The sequence below is a fragment of the Molothrus ater genome, chromosome 10 (assembly GCF_012460135.2).
Source record: "Molothrus ater isolate BHLD 08-10-18 breed brown headed cowbird chromosome 10, BPBGC_Mater_1.1, whole genome shotgun sequence".
Lineage (NCBI taxonomy): Eukaryota > Metazoa > Chordata > Aves > Passeriformes > Icteridae > Molothrus > Molothrus ater.
In genome coordinates this window covers 14693521-14715830 of record NC_050487.2, presented here as the reverse complement: position 1 = coordinate 14715830, position 22310 = coordinate 14693521, and the positions used below count along the sequence as shown (strand labels likewise).

Here is a 22310-nt window from a genome sequence, read left to right as displayed (position 1 = left end):
GTCAAACTTGTGACGTGAATAAACAGCAAACTTGCTGAAATCAAAGTCATTCTGGTCCCACAAATCAACACAAGGAAGGAGGGAAAAGAAAAGGAGGGAGAAGGAAAAAAAAGCTTCCACACACTTCAGGGCAGCAGTGAACTGGTGTGTCTGAGTTTCACTCCAGGAAATGAACAGGCATCCAGGGAAGCATCCCACATGTTCAGAATAAGGCTGCTGGTGTTGCTGGTGAGTTTTTTGTTTTGTTTTGTTTTGAAGACTTGTTTGCAGTTGTAAAACCCAGCAGGAAGAAACAAGTCTGTCCAACCTGCCTGGCTGTCAGAGTGAGTTTTGCCCAGCTTACAGAGGTGTGTAGAAGCAAATATGATTCAGAGCACTTCTGTGGACAGTTCTGAGGAGGAAAGTGCAGGTTTCAGAACAACAGAGTCTGCAAGGACAAGCTTCTGCAAGTATCTCACTATATAGAGAATGTTTTCTATCAAGCCCCAGACTTCCAGAAGATCTTAGAATATAAATGTGGCAGTGGTAAAAGATTTATTATCATAAAGGATTTACTACCAAAATGTTGCAAAGCCATGGACAGGTGTGTGAAAGGCAGAGATTGTCTCCGTATAGTCACTTCTGATTCGTATCAGATTTACGTAGGAATCAAAATCCATGGATAAATTTGAGATTTTCCCAGAGGGGAACAAAAAAAAAAATCAAACAAAAAATCTTCACTGAGGGTCTGCCTTTGAATAGCATAGGGGATGGTGGGAATAAAGCAGTTGTTCTGCCAGGATCCCGCCCCTGCCATGGCGAGGGCTCTTCCAGGTGCTGTCCCAACCTGTCTGCAGCCAGCAAGGATGAGCTGGGCCAAGGGCAGGCCGTGCTGGCATATGGGATGGTCTTTCATTTCTCCCCTGCAGGATGCTCAGTGCTGTTCCTCCATCAGCACATCTCAGGGACAATATCTGAGAGACAAACCAAGAGTGCCATTTGCCTTCCATTCTTTTATTACTGGCTATTTTCCTAGGTTGGTGCCCAAGGTAAACTGGCAGATATACCAAATTAAACCCCTGCCATCTCCTGCCTTATGTTTTTTTTCAACAGAAGCGTTTTAAAAAGGCTTCACACTCTCTCACTCAGCCTACAGCGTTTGGGGTCACACTTTAGGTTTCTTAACCCGCAGCACAGCATTTGATAACTGCTATGATAACCCACTCCCTTCAATGCCAACTCCTCCGGCACGGCTGGGTCCTCTGTTGGCTACTGAGGAACTGCAGCTGTGTGACACACGCCCAACACCCAGCGCAGCTCCCTGGCCGGCTCTGGCCCCTCTGCCCGCTGCTGAGGTGGGGCCGCAGGGCGCTGTGGCACCGGCGGCTCCTTCACACCGGGCACGTCCCGGGCAGGCACCGCTGCTCTGGGGCCCCGCGGGCGGCAGCGCGCTGGGTAATGGCCTGGCAGAGGCGGGTAAAGCCGGGAGAGGAGACGTCCCGGGGCGGGCAGGCTGGAGAAGCCCTCCGCTCCCGCAGCAGCCCCGTGCGAGAGGCGAACACCCCATGGATCCCGCCGGGCTCCGCCAGCACCTCCGGGCCCCGCAACGCCCGAACCGCGGCCATGTTGGGGCTGCCCAAGATGGCGTCATCAGCCCGCGCCGCCCCCGCCGTGCGGACATGGCGGCGGGGAGAGCCGCGGTCTGTTCTGAGGGGCCCGGCGTGCCCCATTCCCAGTGCCCAGGCTGCCCCGCTCCCGGTGCCCAGGCTGCCCCGCTCCCGGCGCCCAGGCTGCCCCGCTCCCGGGGCCCGGCGTGCCCCACTCCCGGTGCCGGCTCCAGGCAGCTCGGGAGGTGCCGCCTGGCGCCGGAGGGGGCGAGGCGGGCGCAGAGGAGCCTGCAGCGGGTGAAGGGCAGGGATGCCCTGCGCAGGGGGTGATCCCCATGTGGCCCCGGCCACCTCGCGGCTGTCTGTCGAGGCAGCAGCAGGGAGAGGAGAGCCGGGTGAATGAACAGCACATCCTGGGGATAACTGGGGGTTGGAACAACTCTGTTATGAGGAGAGACTGAGGGAACGGGGCCTCTCCTTAGGGGATCACATCAATGCATATAAATATCTCAAAGGTGGGGGTCCAGAGGCAGGTGCCAGACTCTTTTCAGTGGTGCCCAGTGACAGGACGAGGAACAATGGCCATAAACTGGAACACAAGAGGCTTCACCTCAACATCTGGAAGAACTCTCTGTTGAGGGTGCAGGCAGTGTAAGAGCTGCCCAGGTGGTGTGTGGATTGTGGATTTTCCCTGTCTAGAGACATCTCACACCCACCTGTCAGCCGCTGTTGGGTGTGCACAGCTGGCGTGGTGTTGGCTGGGGCTGACAGTGCTTGGCTTTCTGAGCTCAGGGAATTCCGGTCAACTCACCGAGGCTGATGTGCTGGGGAGTGAAAGGTGGTAATGGGTAAAAGCCAAATCAGAGCTCTGGTAGGTTTGGGGAGATACTCTTTGGGTGACTGCCAAAGAAATGAAAATGCTGTTGTAGGAGAGAAACACCTCGTTTTGAAACATGTTGCATGGATGATCACACATGATGATGGAAGAGGTTGAAGACACAGTAGCAATCACATTGATGTGTGTGTGTAAAACAAAACTAAGTAACAATAATTTGCTAATTTTCCTCTTCATCTGGAGCTTTTACTGCTTATTGCAGTTAATGATGGACCTCTTTAATTGGGAATAAAGTTCTGGGGGAAAATGTTTATCAAGATTACAATATTGCTTCAGTGGAGATTTCACTTTGAATGTCATAGCAGCTCTTTTCTGAAGTTCTGGGAACACACATTTAAGTGTATTGTAGTGTGTTAATTACTGTATGTTCTTTGTACTTATATTTTCTTTTGTAATTTCTATGATTTTTTTCTTTAAACAGCAGTGGGGAAGCTAATTCTTCAGATTAATATTAAAAAAAAAAAACAACCAATTTTTTTTTTCTGGTTTATCCCTTTTTTGTGTAAAAATGGCCTTAAAGTTGCATTCACATCATAGTGAATGAGCTCTCAGAAGGGATGGTACAGAGAAGAAAATAATGCTTACACATAGTTTAATACAAGTTTTATACCAGGTTTATAGCAGTTACAGTATGGATTACTTTGAGTGCTGGTACCGTCACTGGTGTCCAAACCCACCCCAAATCCTCTTTATTTGTCCTGCCATATTACTGCTGCAGTGCTTCTTATCCGTGTTCAGAGTGGTTAAGTGAACCAGTGACTGAACAGAGGCTCACTTAGAACTCAGGATGCTGACCTACAGACAGGTACACACAGGTACATGGCACTTGCATGCATCTCTGATCATGTTTGTGAACTAAAGGTGTGAGAAATTAAACCTGATGAGACTGATTTGCAAAAATGAGTTTGAAAGGGAATTTATGCAGATACAGGTTCTGGCTGTTTTTCTGATCAGTCTTCCTCCTTGAACGCAGGACTAAAAGGCACTTCCCAAATCCAGTCCCCTGCTGTTGAGACATTCTTAAACTTTTCAATCTCCCTCTTAAAACTAATTAGGTTATTTTCCTTATGTTATTCCCACTGTGAGGCTACCCCGTACTCTGAGCTCTGATGGCTGGACACTTTCTAGTTTCAGGCTGAATGTATTCATAGTAGGTATAATCCCTTTTGTCCTTGTGCCAAACTCTTGCTCTAGTTTAGACACTTCATCTCCCTCTCCAGTGTTTAGCCTTGATGTCTTTGCAAAGCACTGTCACACATTGGTTTTTTTTCTTTAGGTCAAAGAAGGCAGGTTCTTTTACAATCTTTCCTAACCTTAGGAGCCCATCTCTGAAAATATTCCAGTGGATATTAACCTGTTTCTCAGATGGATGACCAACATTACTCAGGTTGCTGTGTAACACACCATTGTTTACAGAAAAGCATTTCTCTTTTATATCTTCCTGGTATATTTTAGGGCAGCCTTTACCTTTCTCATCACTCTCTCACACCAGTTACTAGTCTTGAAATCACTGTCAGGTGGCAGTGGGATTTATTATGTGGGTTATTTAATACACCTGTGGGCTTTATTTCCTGTAAAATGCAGTTAAGTCAAACTGAGTTTTTAGTGCTGTTTGCTCCAGCTCTCCTGTGTTGGTATTTCTTAGTACTGTGGAGTTCCACAAGTTTAGAATGAAGAAAAAAGCTGGCTACAAGATGGAAAAATTGCAAAACACCTTTCTGGGTTTACCTGCAGTTTTTCACAGCAAGAGTGGTGAGTCAGTGACTAGAGGATGGAATTTATCTGAAAAAGTTGAAGGTTTTCTAAATAGATAATGGCACTTTTATGTGAGAGATGTGCTCTTGTGATGCTGGTACTGCTTTTTACTGTTCAGAATTTCACTCCAATTTCCAATCTGACATTTGTGGCTTTAGCTTTTTCGGGTTTGCCCTGTGTGCCATTTGATGTGTTATAAACAGCAATCTATGCTGTGTTTGTCTGGATTTGTGCAATTGTTTTTTTGTTTGCCAGCCATCTGAGAAGCAGTCCTCTAGATTGCACTTGATTGCAGCTTCAGGTAAAATATGAGGTTTCCCTGAAATGGAAAGGCAAATGGAAAAAGCTCATGTTTTATGAGCACAGAATATGTTTACAGAATTCACTGCTTGCAGAATGTCATTGAGAGTGAGAGGATAAAACCAGAATGAGTTTTATAATTCTTGTTTTTTTTTTTGAATGCTTTCATTAATTCTACTGGGTATATTGATCTTTTGGCAGAGGTGGACATTAATTGCACTTGTTTAGTATCCTATGGACGTGTTCTCTCAGAACTCATCCCAGGCTCTATTTATTGCCTGTTTCTTGCCCTTTCCTTTGGCTGGAATTGTAATATAAAAGAACCTGGAGTTCCTGATCTTAGGGCTGGCTTCTGATGAGGTGATAGGTTCTCCTGAAAACTGCAGGTGAGAATTTGTTACTGTTGCCAATCTGATTGGTGTATGGAAGAGAAATACGTTCTACTCCTGGCTCTGATGTTGTACAGTTTTATAGTAGCACTTAAATGCCTGAAATTTCAGAACATCACCCATTTACAGTATAGACCTAAGTCGGTCTTTGCATTTTTGTTTCAGTTCCTCATCTGTCAGTCTGGTGTGTCTGCTTAGATTTCACATTTCTGTAATAAAAAATGTCCTCATGTAGCCCCTGGCCAAATTAATCCCTTTGTTCTTGGCTGAGACCAATTGGCTCTAGAAGAGCAAATTAATTGTGAACTGATAATTTTTGTGACGTTTGGAGACTAATTGGATGGGAGTTTTAATATAAACCATGATGTAGTTATGGAAGCAAAGCCTGTTCTTGGCTGGCATCAGCAGCATGCTGCTGCTGTCCATGTCCCTCATTCCAGAGGTTCCCACTGCACTGAGCTGCCATGCTGCAGCTAAGTAACCCTTACACCATAGAAAGTGATTCAGCAGTGCAAACAAAAGCCCTGAGGTAGTCCCAGGGTTAAATAACAGATGGCAGAAACAGTTTTTCTTGAGTGTGCTCGGAGTGTTGACCATCGTGGTTTGAGGGAAATTGTTGTGCCTACAAGAGAAAGAGCCGTGTGCTAAAAAGCCATGTTTTTCTCCATGGTGTTTTCTATTGAACTCAAACTATTTTGCAGGGAGACATGCCAGAAAAGCTTAGCTCACGGGTTTAGTCCAAATTAGGATGAATTTTCACGGGACCAGATGCAGAGCTGAGTGGGGCCTCGTGTCTAATCGTTCACTGATGTGTGCATCTGCCTGCTTCTAACCTGGCCTGTGAGCTCCTCCCGTGTGAACGGTGCTGCCAGCCCAAAGTGCTGGGCTTCACCTATTGAGCACTGCTTTTCCTCTTGGCTCTGGCTCAGGAGTTGGCAGTCTGGCTTCTCTCCATCTTGCTTTGGGTGCAGAGCTGGGCACTTTCCATTCTTGGCTGGCAGTTGGGATGTTTGGCAGAGATCTCTGATCTGAGTAAATATGTGTGAGGGCATCTCTTCATTGCAGAGCTGTATGGCATTGCCTTCCCTAATCAATAATGAAAGAAAGATTCTAGGACGTGTGTAAATGTGTTGGAGGTCAGAAGGTGAAGGATCTTGTTGTCATGAGCTGAGAAAGATGTCAGGGTTTTTGTGCATACTTTTCAAAGGCTGAGTTAAAGCAATAAGTCACGGGGGAGATAGCCTAGTAAAACAGCTCTGTCTGTATACACAAAATTTCCAGCTCCTAGTCCATGCAGGTAGTGTTCGATGAACTGGTGATGAAAAGGAATTAGTTGGCTCGTAATTCATCTAAAAGATTGGCAGAGGATTTTACAGGCTTATACCAGGGCTGGCTGGAGACAATAATCTCTTTTCTCGAAGAATGCCGAGGTCCTGACGCCCAGCTCGTTGGAATGAAACCTGAATGCTTTTTAATTCTCTGTGAGAGATTTTTTTCTTTCCCCTCTTTGGTTTTTGTTTTTAGGAAGGAACAAAATGTTTCATTGTGATTTTGTCAATTATTTTGATATAATGGATTAAAAGAGTAAATGTCTTCCAAATCCCAAGGCCTTTTAAAAGAATTCCATTCAAAACACATCAGAGCTGTTTTCTTCCCTGAATTTTTGCTGAAATTTAATTTTAACCAAAAGTTTACACACTTCAATGGCAGCATGACTTCCCTTGTAGGAATGATGTGCAGTGGATAAAACTGCAGACAGGATTTTTTTTTTGGTCAGGTTATGTTTTATGCTATCCTGGAGGAGAAAGGGGTGGTGGGAGGTTTGTATCCATTTGGCAGCCTCATACTGTGCCAAAGCAATGTAAAAAGGCCTGAGAGTGAATAAGAAACAAGAGAAGTATTTGGTTTTAACTGCTCCTGTATGAGAGAGCAGGATTCATCCATGCCTTACTGTAATTTTGCAATTCTATTGCAAACTCCAATAGTACAGCAGGGAAAGAAAGGAGAGGTTAGTGCCGTGCAACAGAGCAGGCTTTGGAGGGGAGATGTTCTCCTGGCTCCAGGTTCTTGTGTCTGAGTCTCCTGAAGTGACTGGAAGGAACAGAGACTTTAATGACAGCTATTGAGCTGCCCAGAAGCTCATGTGGATTCTGTATCATCCCTCCTTTCTCTCTTTCTAGTCAGACAGAAATGAGACCACTTGCCACCCACAGAAGCTGCAGTGACTGGTTTGTTATGCACGGCCAGCACTGAAGCTCAGCAGACTCCTGATGTGCACATGGGGACCTTGTTGGCTCTGGTCAGTGTTTTCTGACCTCCCCCTTAGAGCTGGATAGGTGTAGTGTTGTTTGAGAAATTGCAGCTTCATTTGAACTGAACTAATTTAATCTGTGATTATCAGCTATTAGCTGTTGGATGTTGTTTTGCAACCCCACGAATTTTAAGAGAGTTTTATGTTTAGGGACAGGGCTTAGACCTTTCTGTAATCTCCAGCACCCAGGAGATACAAATCTACAAGGAAGAGTCTGGGCAAGCACCCTTGGTGCCTTGGGCACAAAGGAGTGGGGCCCCTGGAACAAAATACTTCACTGGGAAACTGAAAGACCCTACAGTGCCCCATTCTGTGTTGGCTGCCAGCCTGCAAAGTGCCCTTCAATAACTTGCTTTTATTGCTTTGTTTATCTTAAATGTGTGATGAGGAAAATACTATGATAGATGTTCTTACTAAAGAATAGCCCTCTGTAATTGCTGTCAGTTTTATTTTCAAGAGTAACACTAATTATAGACTTTATTCTATCAAAGATGTGGTTTAGTATCATGAATTTGGAGGGTTAGCTTATTGCTGAAAATGTTTTGGTTTTCATGCACTCCTGGACCCTGGGATGTTTAATAGAAGGATGTTGCAGGTGGACACTAGAGGGCTTGCTAGCATCTCTCCCTCTGCTCCCACCCACGCACAGCAAGAAGGTTCAGCTGAGTAAATCAGGAAGCCTTCACTTAGGATCTTACAGCTGGATTTAAGTTTTGAGGATGGGGAAAACTGAGCAACGTAGGGGAAAGGAATTATTTTGTGCTGCATTTTCAAAATTCTATCAGCTCCAGGAGGATGATAGCACTTACTCTGCCTTATGGCAATGACCTTTTCAGGTGCATTTTCAACCAGATAAAAGTTGCCAGTGTGAGCACTGAGAGCTTGGGCTGTTTCAGTTAAATGTCCAGGCGGCAGAACAATCCCAGGATGAGATAACTACAGGCATTTCAGCATTTCATTGTGGGTGATGTTCAGGTTGCCTGTGTAACTTTGCAGTACGTGTGAGGACCATAGAAGGGGCCAGCTCTGGATTCAGGTGTTGTGAATGGCTGTGTAGAAGCCTCCAGCACTCTCCACTGCCCACAGGGAATCTGCCTTAACACCCAGCAGTGTGACAGTTGCCATGTGCTTTCCCAGATCTGGGCATATCTGACCTGTCACAGCACTGTGCTCAAGCTGAACACAGCTCTGTGTGAGCACCCTCACCTCTGCTTTACCTGCTATTTAGGCTGCAACTTAACAGTGACTGGTTAAAAAACAATTATATCACTGGGTTCCCCCTTCAGCTTGTGCTAGGAAACCTTCAATTGTAGCCCTGGGCAATAAGAGGCAGAAAGGCTCTCATTAATTAATGTGCTGCCCACAACCAGCCTTGCAGCAATGGGTTAAGCAGCACCAGCCCTGTAGATGGTCACTCACCAACCTGTTTTTTGAGTTGACCTGCTATGATTTCTCCCTTTCCTCCCTCCCCTTCCTCTTCTCCTTCTCTTTCTTTCGCTTTATTCTTTCCCTCAGGTCTCTTGATTTCATGCTGGCTTTCTAAATTGAGGATAAAGTTAATTCAGTGCACAATGCCACAGCTGGAATGAAATATGGCCAGTTGCTCGTGTGGAGGGGAGGGCCCCGTGCTGGCTGGGGGTGGCTTGTTGCATCTCCTAAAGCCACTGTGGGCTGTCACTGATTTATTGATAGTGCTTCTAGCTATAAAGCAAGAAGTTAACTAATTATGAACATATGGTTCAGCTCACGCTTGACTCAGCAGCCACCTTGTTAGCCTGGAGCTGCCTAGGTGTTCAGAAGCAGGAGAGGAGAGAAATTTTGGGTGGAAGGTGTGGTCCAAAGTCCCACTGACAAGCCAGAGGGAGACTTGATTGATCTTAATCTATTCTTTTTGTTAGGAGGCAGCATGCTGCTGTCAGGAACAGCTTGGTAATAACAGATTTGGGGCCTCTAAGTCCTTGTGGTTATAGCCAGCATGCGACACTCGGTCAGCTCCTTGCATGCTCTGTACTTAATTGGTCTCAATGGTGGGGTCTGAAATGAGACTGTAGTTCAAGGTGCAACACATGCTGTACCTGAAAGTGCAGCCTGGGAGCTGCTGCACAGATGTCAGCTTTTTACCAGTGGGCTTAGCACTGGGGACCCGGAGGGTGCGCACAGAAAGGGACCAGGGCTGTCTGAGAGGACCCTGCCGATTTTCAGTGCTTAATATGGAATTAATTAGAGGAAAACTTTAGAGAGAAGGAGTGTGACTGGTAGAGGAACAAGGAGGGAGGTGCAAAGAACTTGTTAGGAAGTTAATCAAGGTGGATTGCAATTTTGCCTGTATTGAGTGGTCAGCATGCATAGTGTGGACACAGGAGAGTCTTTAATGGGAATTGATACCAGCCAGAGGGGGGAGGAGGGTGTCTCTTTCTGTCCATCTGTTGGTCTTTCACAAGTGAATTGGTCTATGCCACAGGATTCAAAGCAGTGTAGTTAAAGACTGGTTTTTTGTGGGTGTACATGGTCTGCAGAAAGAGTGAGCTTATTTCTGCCCAAACTTTTAAAACAATTTTAGGGCTCTTAGACTTGACTTAACTGCAAATGCTGAGTGTAAAACAAGACAGTTTTAATAACAGGCATCTAAAACAACTCCAGGGATTAGTGATTTGACACAGCCAACAAACAGATCATTTTATGACCACCTAGACAAAGCAGAAGTGGGCAGAGGGGGCTCTCTGTGTGCTGGGGTGCATTAGCAAGACCACAATCAGCAGGCTGAGGGAGATGGTTGGTAACCTCTACTAGGCACTGGTGAAACTGCATATGAGGTACTGCATCTGGTTTTGGTCTTCACAATGCAAGAAAGTTGTTGTCAAACTGGAAAATCAAATAGGAGAGCCAATAAGCTGGTCAGGAGGCTGGAGTATGTGAGGGTGAGGGAGCTGGGCTTGCTTAGCTTGGACAAGAGGGCTAAATGAATCTGATGACAGTTTTCTGCTGCTGTGGGGGTATATAGAGAAGACAGAGACCAACTCAGACATGCACAGTGAAAGCATTCAAAAGCTGAGAGAAGTTATATTTTAATTAGATATGAGAGGAAGGAAAAAAAAAAGAAAAAAACCCAGACATAAGCTAGAGAGATCATGAAATCACCATTTCTGTGATTTTTCACAAAAAACTTGCCTGGGCCAAGTCCTGAGCAGTGTGATCTAAATTTGGAAGGAACTCTTTAATTTTCCTATGATCAGGCTGCAGCTGGAGCACAGCCCAGGGCCTGGGACAGAGGCACATGGCTCATGTTCTGTGGGTGCTGCTGTGCTGGATGGTTTGTGGCTCTGGTGTCACACCACAGTGTTCATGGCAATTATCATTGTTGCCTCTATAATGTAATGAATTAGGGCAGATAATTAGTGGGTGAAGTTGATCTGTACACAATAATTTGGAATATAATCATAAAGCAATAGCTTTTCTTAGCAGAGGCTGCTTTCAGCTGTGATTAGCTGGTAGGAACTGAAATTATTTTTGAGGCTAAATAAGTGCCTGTCCTTCATCTATTTCTTGTCTCCTGTGAGAGGATGCTGCAGATGAGTTGAGGACCAGAACATGAGTGGTCCCTGTGAGATTTCATTTTGCTGCTGAAGATGGGTTGAGTTCATTCACCTGGTTGAGCTGCACTGCTGCAGGTTGGAAGCACTGATGTCACTTTAACTACAGGTACAGGCTATTGACAGGTTCATCTCTAGTCATGTTCATCTAGAGGAGGTGGAGGAGTAAATTCTCAGGCTATTAAATCTGCTCTTACAGTATATTTCTGGCCAAAGCCCTGCTTTTTGTTTGCCTGCAAGGACCTTCTCTGGCTGAAATCTTTGGCTGCTGGCTAACCAAATAAGAGTAGTTAGATTAAAGAAAAGCACAGAGACTAAATATTCAACCTTAAATTCTCAATAAATCCTTATTTGTATCACTCTAATAGTGTGAGAGGGAGAAATCTGAAGGCACTTAATCCAGTGTAACACTTTATAAGCATGTCTGCATGGTGCAAAACACCTTTGGAGGAAAGAAGAACCAGGATTTTGTGCTTCCCCATCTCTCTTGGGATCATCTCTGCTGTGTTTCTTACCCAGAGCTGCAGTGTACTACAGTGGAGACCTTCTTGAGGTAGTGTTGTCATTCCTCACTGCAAAAATCTGCCACTGCCTTGGTTTGTAGCAAGTGCAGGTTATTTAAAAAGATGAGACTGTGGTTATGAAAAATTCAACTGAATTTGGCTCACATTTGAAACTGGCTGGACCAGTTTGTGGTTTTGTACCTAACTCAAAAAGGTAGCTGGGTGTAAAAATTAGGATGTAGATCATAATCCCAAAAATACAGTAAATACTCAGAAACATGTGAATGTGAAGTGTAATTTCAGACTTGCTGCAAGGACATCTCCTAGCTGTCGAGTTAGAAGCTTTCCTGACTGAAGATTGAGGTTGTTACACCAAGGCAGACCTGTAACTTAGAAGAAGCAGTTATTTGCTTTAGCTGGTGCCAAGTGGAAGTTGGGTAGCAATGATCATAGTTTTCTGGGCACCTTTTTTCTCTGGAGTTGGCCAAAGAGGGGGGAAAAAAATCTAAGCAGAACTCCCAGTGCCAATGAATGAGACCAACACATACAGATCAAAGGCAGAGGCATTCTGCAGTGAGTCCCTGCAAACTGAAAACCTCTGTTCTCTGCAAGGAACATCATGTTACTGCTCGAGTGTGTGGAGCTTCTTTGCTGTGTGTTGGTAAAATGACTCGTCCCTTCTCCATGGAGTTGCAATACCTGTAGCTTTGTACTCAAAAGCTTATTTCTTTGTCAGAGAAACCTTGACATCACTCTGGATGAACTCTGTAGGTGCTTTCCCATATAAAACTCAGTGATATTTCCCCATCTGCTAATTTATTTTGGCTTCCCAGCTGCAGCTGGGACCCGAGTCCTGATGCTGCTGTTTCATACCCGTTGCTGCTCCCTCTCCTGCCCGATGCAGCTGCAGCCATTAGGGTGACTTTGCATCCTGCTGCACACAATGTGCCTGATCCTTACCCTACAAAAGTATTGTTTAAAGGGCTCTGAACCTTCTGAACAAACTGGCCTGGCAGGGGGACTTTCAGCTTTCCCTCCTTTACGGGCACAGCAGCCTGTGTTTGTAAACAGAGCCTTAGAGGAGTAGTGGGAGCCACTGGAGGACTGTCAGCTGGTTAATTGGATGTCAGCTCCCTGCCAGGGACGGGCTAATGAGTCATCCTGCAGAAGGAGAATGGCCTTGGGAGAAAGGCAAGGAATTGGACAGCAATAATCACATCCACAGAGGAGCCCAGAGCCCACCTGTGGGGATGAAGGCAGAGCAGCATTTGGGGACACAGGGCTTCCCTGTTTGGATTTTGTTAAACAGAGATTAAGCAGGCTCTGAATTTGTAAAGTTGAGATATTATTGCTGGAGCATGTGTTAAACAAGCGCTCGTGTGCATGGGCAGTGATCTAATATCCAATATAAACACTTTCAGTTTATAGGTTTTGCTGGCCTTTGTTTTTAGAAAAATACCTAAGAAGAGAAATAAAAATAATATGTTAATGGAGAGCTCAATGCAGGAAATGTTGAGAGAATCATACAAGGAACAATGAAATAACTTCTTCAAATTAGGAAGTTTATTTTTTCTTTTGAAAACATAAGTCAAAGATCCTTTTTGCTGAAAACTGTCTTCTAAAACAGTGAATTTTTTTCCACAACAGCCTATTGTTAACAGAAGTTTTTTTATGTTAGTGTTGTTTACATAAGTTCACTTTATTCCAAAGAACATTTTGATTTGAAAATATATATCAGTGTAGTTACATGAATAGATAGAGGGATTTTATATCTCTTTCAAGAGGGGAAACACAAATGAGAAAGATTGGATATTGGTATTAAGTCCTTAAATAAGGGTGTGTGTTCCCATTTAAAACTATTATTGCCAAAGAAAAAGCTAATAAGAGAGAAATGGGTAGACACGCAAAGGAAGGTAAAATAAAGGTTAAAAAGTTTTTAAAAAGATAGCTGTAAGAAATCCTGGTAAGTCATCATGTCTCTGCATGCTGTAAAATGAGCTGCCCTTTAGCTGAGCTGTGTCTGATGGGTGTTTACCTGGCCTGCTCTTGAAAACAGAAGAATGGAAGATCCCTTGCCAACCAAATCCAGCATGCCACTGTTCTTACTGCAGAGATTTTCCTTGATATTGAATTTGTGGTAACTTAAGTTCATTGCTTCATGTCCTGCACTCCTTGAGCATAAAATAAATTCACTTACCTCTTTCAGCAGCATTTCCTATATTTGATACCTTTCTAAATCTTCTTCAGAGAAAACACCACGTTTTTCTTCTTCTTTCATGGTTTCCAAATCACTAGTTGTTCTATTGTCCATTTGCTATTTATTATTTGCTGAACAACCAAGAGAAGATGGGGGAGGAGGGAAGGTGAGACTGGGCCCTGCTGCAAAGAGAGTTTGTTACCCAGGAGAAGTTTTGTAGGTAGGAGCCACCTGCTAATTGGAATGTCAGGGGAATGGAGTCAGTGCTGGATGTAGCCAAGCCACAGTTGTCATCCTGAGGTCTGAGCACATCTCAGCTGTGAGTGGCCCACCCTCATAAGCACGGAGCTCCCTGAGCCTAGTGCAGCTCATGGCAGTAGCACCAGGAAGACCTGAATGCCTCAGTGCCCCTGAGTCATTCAAAAATGGACATTCATGGGGCAGACAGCCAGCAGAGTAAAGGAGGAATTGGCTTCCATCCCAATTTATGCAGCATTCTGGTTTTTATCAGGGCTTCTCTGAGGTTTTCTTTATAGACAAAAAAGCAAATGGACAAAGCAGTGTTTCCCTTGATCTGCTTTCACCTGTAGAGTCCAGACTTGGTCTGAAATGGTTGAGGAAAAAATTCATTTAGTTTCTAAAATTGCTTAAATATTGCATGGTGGCCTGAACTGGGGCCTTTATGGATAGGGAAACTCTTCTTTTGGAGGCTGTGGATCCCTTACTAGTGCTGACATTCACAGGAGCTCCTGTTTGCCCTGGACTCCCTCTTGTGCCTTCTGCAAGGGTGGCTGTTTTGGAGATAAAGGTTTCTAATGAGCCAGGATGTGCAAGGAAAAAACAACTAACTTGCAGAGAGCTGTAAGGGACAGTGTGGTTCCAGTTACCCAAGGGAGGATGAAGTGCTGGTCACCTCCTTCCACATGGACAGCATGGCATATTCACCTGGCTGCTGCTTCTGCTCAGTCTGATCTGTGGAGTAAAACTAAAAGGCTGTCAATCCTGCACCAAATTAAAACAGAATCATGAGAATTAACATGCTTTATAAATGCAGGTTAAGCACACTATAAGCACGTTGTAATTATAGTCAGCTGCCTGGCTACTGCAACCCAGTAGCACTGGGCTTAGGAATTGACTATGCAATTAATAGGAGCTTATATTAAAGGCATTAGTAGAGTTACAAAAGCTTTGTAACAAGAGTGTGACCCAGCCTTGGACAGAGACAATGAGGGTTTGTGTTCTATAATTAGCACACACAAAACCTCCCCATTAACTGACAGTTTTCAATTTGCCTTTTAAAGAACTGAGCAGTGCAAAGCACCCTCAGCCCATCAGAGATGGGAGCTGTGCAGTCAGTATGGAGGTTTTGGGATCTCAGTGTTGTCTTTCTTTGGTCAGTAGCAGCTGAGACAGCTGGTCAGCTGAGACACTTGATGAAATAACTTATATACAAGGTGGAACTCTGCCCCCACACTGCCTGAGTGCCAGGACCAGCAGGCAGCTCCTACCGCCTTCTTCTCTCTGAAGAGAGAAACCTCCTTTTCTCTTCCTTGCTCACCTGTGGCTCTCAGTGCAGAGAAATATTTTGACCTGTTGCAGGCCTGATGGTTAAAGGAGAGAAGCAAATGCAGGAGGGAAGGCTTTTTTTCATATATGAACTGAAGTATTGGAAGAAATCTCACTTTGAATTCAAGACCAGTATGTCAGTATTTGTGATCTGTGACTGCTGGAATCTTTGAGGTCATGCTGCAGGTCTAGGATAGAACTGGAGAAGGATTGTGGGAATTAAAGGTAACAAACTAGAGAGGTCTCTGTAGGAACAAATTTATGTAGAATATCTGAACCTGAAGAAAAGCAGAAAAACAGAGCTTGAAGACTGATCGAAAAACCCTTGTGAGGCAAAGAATATTCAGCAGCAGTTTATTTGCTTTGAATCCCAAATGCATCTTGAAATTCAGATGATGCTTAACACAGTCTTTCTTACCTGTGTGACCAAGGTAGAGTCTGATGGTTAAGGAAGAGGAAAAGTGTTCACCTTCAGTTCATGTGTAAATGTGTTAATTAGCTCCAGAGGTGCTCTGCTCAGGGGATTTGCATCCCAAAGCTGATCTTTGGGACGGGGTTGGCAGTGTGTGCAGAGCCAGTGAAGGACATGGGGTTGCCCTGCAGTTGCTAAGGTTCAAGGAATGCTCAGATCTACTCCATTCATCCACTAAAGACTGAGGTCTTGCACTTTTCTCTAGGAGACTGTGATAAGGTTCTTTCACACTAAGCAGGACTTCCCCTCTTAAGAGAGGAGAGGTGGCTGAGATCAAGTGAAATGCATGACAGTGTCTTTCTGTGCTGGGCCAAGCACCTCTGACACTTGGTGGGCAGATACAGAGGTTATCCAGAGAGTAGCATGCAGTGCTTCTGCCCAGCCGTTGGCTCTCCATTCCTCCTATTTGCTAGATGCAAAATACTGTCCATTTCTGACCAAAGGTCATGGGAGAACCTCTTTTAAGATTTTTTTCACACTTAGGTTGACCTGTTTTTCCCTTTAAGGTTTGATTTACATCTAATACCCATCCAAAGCTCATCTGTATTCCCAAGATAAACTCTTTTCTGTTGTTTTTGGTGTCATCCTACAGTTTTGGGAACAGGCATTAATCTAGAGAAATGTAATTTCTGTTAGAACTTTCCTGATGCCTGACTTTGAACATGGACCTAATAGCATTCTAGTGCTTACCTGAGGCAAGGTGCAGCCTTTCCTATTTAAAAAAGCAATCTGCTTTTTCACTCACTTTTCAACATTTTACTACTTTCAGACAAATTTTGTTTCCAAGTGGTCTCAAAGAATATCAGTCATTGCATAAAAATAATTTTGTATTGCTTGTTTTCTCTTCTTTTAACTATGCAGTCTGTGCTGGGGCTCTTTATAAAGCACACATTGCTGGTGGGCCCTGGCTTTCCTGTAGTGCCCTAATATGTAATACAAATGACATCTGTCAGGTTTGATTTGTTCTGGTGCTTAAGTTTGGGGAAGAATAGCTCTCACTTGTGATGGGAGGTTTTGAGTCTCTCCCTCTGAGTTGAACTGCCTTGCAATTTGTTATGGTCAGTAAAGAGGGCTGCTCTTTGCTGAAGCTAAAATAAAGTCCTGCTAGTGCACTGATCACTAGTAATAAATACAAAGATAAAGCTTCTGGAAGTTCTTGAACTTGAAATGCCTCTTAAATAGGTGAGTATATGGCTGAAGCAGTGCCCTGCTCTTGCAAACTTTCCTAGACAACCTCTGCTAGCCACAGCAGAAGACAGGCTGTAGAGCTAAATGGTCCATTGGTGCTGTTAAACCTACATTTTCACAAAGATTATTTGATTATCATTTACCATTTCTCCTCAAAATGAGGGCAGACTACCCAGCTGTGTGGTGTTCTGTTGCTTGAAGTGTCCAATATGTACTATTTCTTATCCTAAAGTTGGCAATAGCTGGAGAGTTAATGTTTTCTGAAGTTATGCCACTGATGAGTTAAAAAAGATGGTTGAAAATAAAGTGTTACAGCCTAGACAATTGTTGGCTGTCTTATTGTTGTCTTGAATGCTGAAAAAGCTTGGAGCATCAAAATTCCTATTGAGTGACATTTTAAAAATTAAATTAAAAAGGTAATTAGATTTCCTGCTTCTTTTGGTGTAGACCTGCCAAGCTCCTCCCCGTTGCCTCAGGCTGTGTCCATTGGTGCCACCTGGTTCTTGGTTTTCTGTCATGTTGCTCCCTGCCTGGTGTCACAGTCTGTACTTGGGGTGCAAAGGCTTTGTCCTGTGCTGTTCTTATGACCTGAGGCTTGCCTCATGACTTTTTCACTTAAAAAAAAATTCTTTTCCTTGAACCTTGCAATTTCTGCTAATTCTGTCCTTCGTTCTTTAGTGTTGACATAATGAATAATTTTATAAAGCTGTTTGGCAGATGGTTTGCATGAAACATAAGCAAATAACTTATTCTCCTTTGCTTAGAATGGTAGGGGAAGCAATGTTTGTCTAGCTATACTCTGGTGTGCCTGCACTTTTTCTCTGAGCAGAGTTTGTTTTTAACATGCATGTATGGACACAGGAGTATCCACCCAATCTGCTTTATCACACCCTTGTGTGCACTCCTGTTGTGTGCCCTGAGTCCAGATAGATTTCATACACACAGCCTGACCGTCTGATCGTTGCTATTATGCTTCAGAGTATGTTTTCAGAAATAATTTCCTGCCACATTCCTGACTGTATTTATAGGCTGAGTTTATCCTGTTCCCTGCTGCTCCATGATCTGCCCCTAGGTTACTAACAACCCCAACAGACAGCCTGGCTCATGCTACCTGCTGCTTAGGCACAGATTAACTCCCCACCAGCCATATGGGCTACCAACTTCACAAATTCCTCTCCTTTTGCTTTCTGCTCTCAGTAAAGTTAATGGACAGTTTGCTGGTAAAGAAAACACAAAACAAAACTGCAAACCTGTGACCTAATCACCTGGGTTTAACACAACTGGCCCCTCCATCTGCCTTTGCACTGGGATCTGTGCATATAAAGCAGGATCTAGTGCTGTGCACGATGCAGGTTCATCCTGGTGACTTTCCCTTATGGCACAGGTACTTGCTTACAATACAATGGAATTGGACATAGGCACTATGCATATATTGCACACACTTAACCATATATAATTGTATGTTTTTAAAAAGATCCCGTTGTTTTGGTGGGCTTTAGTTAGTAGTGGCTCTTGTGGTCATTTCTTAAATGTTTTTAGATTGGCAGACCACATTTCAAGGTGATTTCTCCACTGACTTTGCAAGATACATATTTGGAGAGGAATGCATGAAGGGCCAGAAACAGAGTTTTTTATCAGAAAGCTGAACCCTTCAATGCCACATGCTGACTTGAGGATGGCCTTTCTAAGCATTATTTCCTGCCTGGGCCTTAGATGTAGGGTGCCAGGATGCTCAGGGCTGAGTCTCAGAAGTGCTCAAAGCCAGCAAAAGTGATTGTCACTGGTGTGCTCTGCCCTAGCCCCAGGACCTGTTGTGCCTATGGCTCTTGTCCAGGCTGTCCTGACTGGCTCTGCTTGGGCTTCTTGCCACCTGGGACAGACAAGGACATCCCAAAGAGATGGCAGCATTAGCCTGTGCTCTGGAAAACATGCTGCCCATCTGAGATGCAAGTGGAACTGCCTTAAGCCACCTCAGGCAATCACTAATCACTTCTGTCACTGAGGCTCTCTTATATTTAAGACTTGGGTTACAGGCATGCTGCAGCCAGTCACTTGGGAATTACATTTTATATCAGTAGTTTGTACCACACCTTTATATGCAGTGTGTATGTTCATGTATAGGTAACATGATACCTAAAAATATGTCAGATTATCATCTTTATAGCTGTTGCTTGGATATTTGGTTTTTTGCTAAAAGTTGGATCCTTAATTTAAACCTGGAGTTAAGACTTGCTTTGCAGCTTAGATTGCAGGCATTAGCTTATACAGCCTTTATATTTCTTTGCTAAAGGACTAAATGGTTATGAAAAGAGGAGGACTTCAGGTAGCCCAATGAATTATATGATTGGTGAAGCTGCTGTGACAGTTCCAGCAGTGGTGTGTTTACAAATATGTGGTTTCCTAAATGCTTCTGGAGGGGGTCATTCTTTGAATATTTTGGCAAAAAAGAAATTTAAAGCTTTAAGAAGAATCAAATGAAAAATACAATATAATATAAGCTTTAAAATGGAAATAGATTTTCTTCAATATTCTGTGACTTAAATATGAAACATGAATATTTTTAGTCTTTGACTTTTCCATGTGTATTGCATAGAAATTCAAAGATAACTTATTGGACCTGATCTGACACTTTACAGGCTCATCCCTCCTCAAAAATAAAAGGTTTTTGGTTTCTCCAAATTTTTCTGTCTTTGGAAAGAGGGGAAAAAACAAGCCTTCTCAAATTAAAAAGGAACTAAGTATGACCTCTCCAGTGACAGAATGCAAATTGGGATAGATTGAAAGAAAAGAAAGACACTGAAGTAAAGGTAGTTCTTATTTTCCAGCTGATTGAGAGGGGTTAATAAAAAAGACTTGTATTATTTGTTTTTAGAAAAAATTTTTTCTTTCCAAATATCCCAGCTTATGATCACCTTATTGCTTTCTTACTGAACATCTGTAGAGGCGGGTATCATGTGTGAGAAACACTGAGAAAAACTTGGTAGTTCTGATTAGATGGTACATTTGACTTGTCTGATGCTTTGGTTCCTGCCTTGACCCATAGGTGCTACTTCAGAAACAAGTAACATAAAATTGAAGCCAGAATCCATGCTCTTAAACAAATGGGATTTTAAGTGATTTTGACATGTGCTGATTATTCTGAAGCAGTATATGCAATTTTATATGCTGTGTTTTGTACATGGAATTGCCTTTAATTTTTCTGTACAATCAGAGGCAACTCTTTATTTTGGTTTTGTTCAAGTTGGTAACAGAGAAATGAGATGAAAGGGTTGAGCTGGTTTCCATGTAGATTCCTTGACTGATTCTGCTGGAAGTGTTACCTGGAGACAGGTAGAGCGATCCCTTGTTGCTGGGATGCTGGGGAGTTAAATATATGGGAAAACCCATCCTCACTTGCAGGTTCTCTAACCACACTATGTCATTCTTTGCAGCTGGGTGTATTTAACTGTGTGACTGACCACAAGGATCCTGGCTTTTCCCCCCTGAGCTTAATGGTGAAAATCCCTCACTTTCATCTCAAAACTAGATTGAAGATTTGTGGTGTTATTTGAAATGGCTGGGACTGTCCTTTGACCTGCCTATGTTGAGCCAAATGGATCTCACCCCCCTGGATCTGTTCTGGCTGTCTCAGGATGCAGGGCAGAGACAGGCCTGAGGGCAAGGCAGGTTGCAAAAGAGAAGTTACAAGGGTCTGTCTTTGGGGTTTCAGGATTTTTATTTAATTCTAAGGTTTGAAATACCCCTTAACAATGAGAGAAGTCCAAGATGCCAACCTGTGGTGTGGCTCTGCAGCCAGAGCAGAGCACCCAGAGCTGGTCAGGAGCAGGAACTCCTTTGGTTATTCCCGTCAGGGGCAGTGCATGAGCAGAAGGGGTTGTTTGCTGGGCTCTGCAGGGTTTATGTGCACCCTCAGCTGACTGATGTCAGGCTCACAGAAGCAGACACCATGTACAGTTATAAGGTCCTTGCCTCTCTGGTAATACCCATTCAGCTCGAGTCCTCTGTCCCATCCTTGTGTAATGAAAATTTCTCAGCAGGATGGTGATTTGTGCTGTGGCCCCAGGTCCTTGGGAGGAGGGGCAAAGGGGGAGGAAGAGATTTCTATATCAGCAAATACTTTGGAGGTGGATGCAGGATATTTAGGGAGCACGTGCAAGCCACCATGTGAGCAACGGGGAACCAAAGTCTTAATGAAAGCCTTGGGCAGGAGGGTAGGGCTGGCTGCCCTGGTCGCTGGCGCTGAGCTCTGCTGCAGACGCCAGGCAGGCCCTGCTGACATAATCCTCTTAGGGAAAGAAAGAGTGGAAACCGTTTCCATTTGCTCCACGTTCTGTTGGGACACAGGGTTTGCTGTGTCCAAGTCTTCTACGTTTCTCCCTGTCCTCTGTCTCTGAGGCACAGCAGGACATCTTAGGAAGGGAGAAGGACTACAAGTCATACCCCTCCTCAAATGGACCTGGATGGATTTGGGATGGAGAGCTATGAATAGGTCTGCCTCCCATAAATCACTTTGGGCATGGACTGGCTTTCCTTACAGCCTGCATTGATTCCTCTTCTTTACATCTCTGTACATTTCTGCTTTATTCTTGCTGTCTGTCTTCTCCGATGCTAAACCACATTGTTTTTCTCTTGATGTGGTTGCCTCCTTAAAGGTCTCATGTAGAGTCACTCTGCTTTCCACAAGCTGTCTTCTAAAATGTTGATTATGGTTTTCTACCTCTTGAGACTAAACAGATGCTGAGATCACTATTCCAGGATACTTCATTTCTGGTACCAAAATTCCAAATCCAAGCACCTGTTTTTTATTGTAGGGAAGAAAGCTCTGATCTAGGTTTGAATTTTGCTGATCACAATCTGAAAAAAATCTTCACTTTTTTTTTAAGAAGGAATTACAAAACCAGATTTGCCACCACATCTGGAGAGCCTGAGCAGAGCTTCTCTCTAACCACTATGAAACAAACCTGGAGTGATGTTTGGTGCCTCAAAACGCTCTCAAAGGAAAGTGTATTATCCCAAACCCATGGGTAAGGGTTTGCTATCCTCAGTCTAAAAGGATGGGTCTTGGCATGTTCAGAGAGAGAATCAAACCCTTACACCCTGTTCTTGCTTCCATTCATGATTTTTATTTTGCTCTTTTAAATGTTTTTCCCCGTCTTTGACATTTTGTAGCACTAAATTAAGAGGTTTTTACACACCTAACATCTGTGGTGCACTGTCCTCTTGCCATTCTGGGAGAAGCTGGCCTTAGTCATGTGGGTTTTGGTCTTTGCACTGGCCAGGTCAGGTACAGGAGCAGCATGTTTATTTCAATATTAAGCTGTCAGCAGTTTATACCAATATATTGTAAGGAAAAAGAGGTTCCTGAACATTATTAAGTCTTTAGTTTGGGATTAGGGGGTTTTAAGACAGATTTAATTAAACAGAGCGGGGACACCTTTATGAACCTGAAGTTGGGGTTAATTCGCTCCCCCAGTGCTCTATTTCTTGATTACACAAAGATGAAACAAATTCCATGTCCTACCTGGGGAGCCCTGGATGGGAATATGAAGTTTCATCTC

General features: G+C 43.9%; 1 protein-coding gene across 1 annotated transcript in view; it reads left to right on the top strand.

Moving 5' to 3' along the window:
• Positions 1 to 137: 137 nt before the first annotated feature.
• The window catches only part of OSTN (osteocrin), an 80785-nt gene continuing 58612 nt past the window's right edge, over positions 138 to 22310 (top strand). The window contains exon 1 of the mRNA XM_036388849.2: positions 138 to 228. Coding sequence (XP_036244742.1) covers positions 199 to 228 — 30 coding nt within the window. The 5' untranslated portion in view covers positions 138 to 198. The remainder of the gene's footprint in view (positions 229 to 22310) is intronic.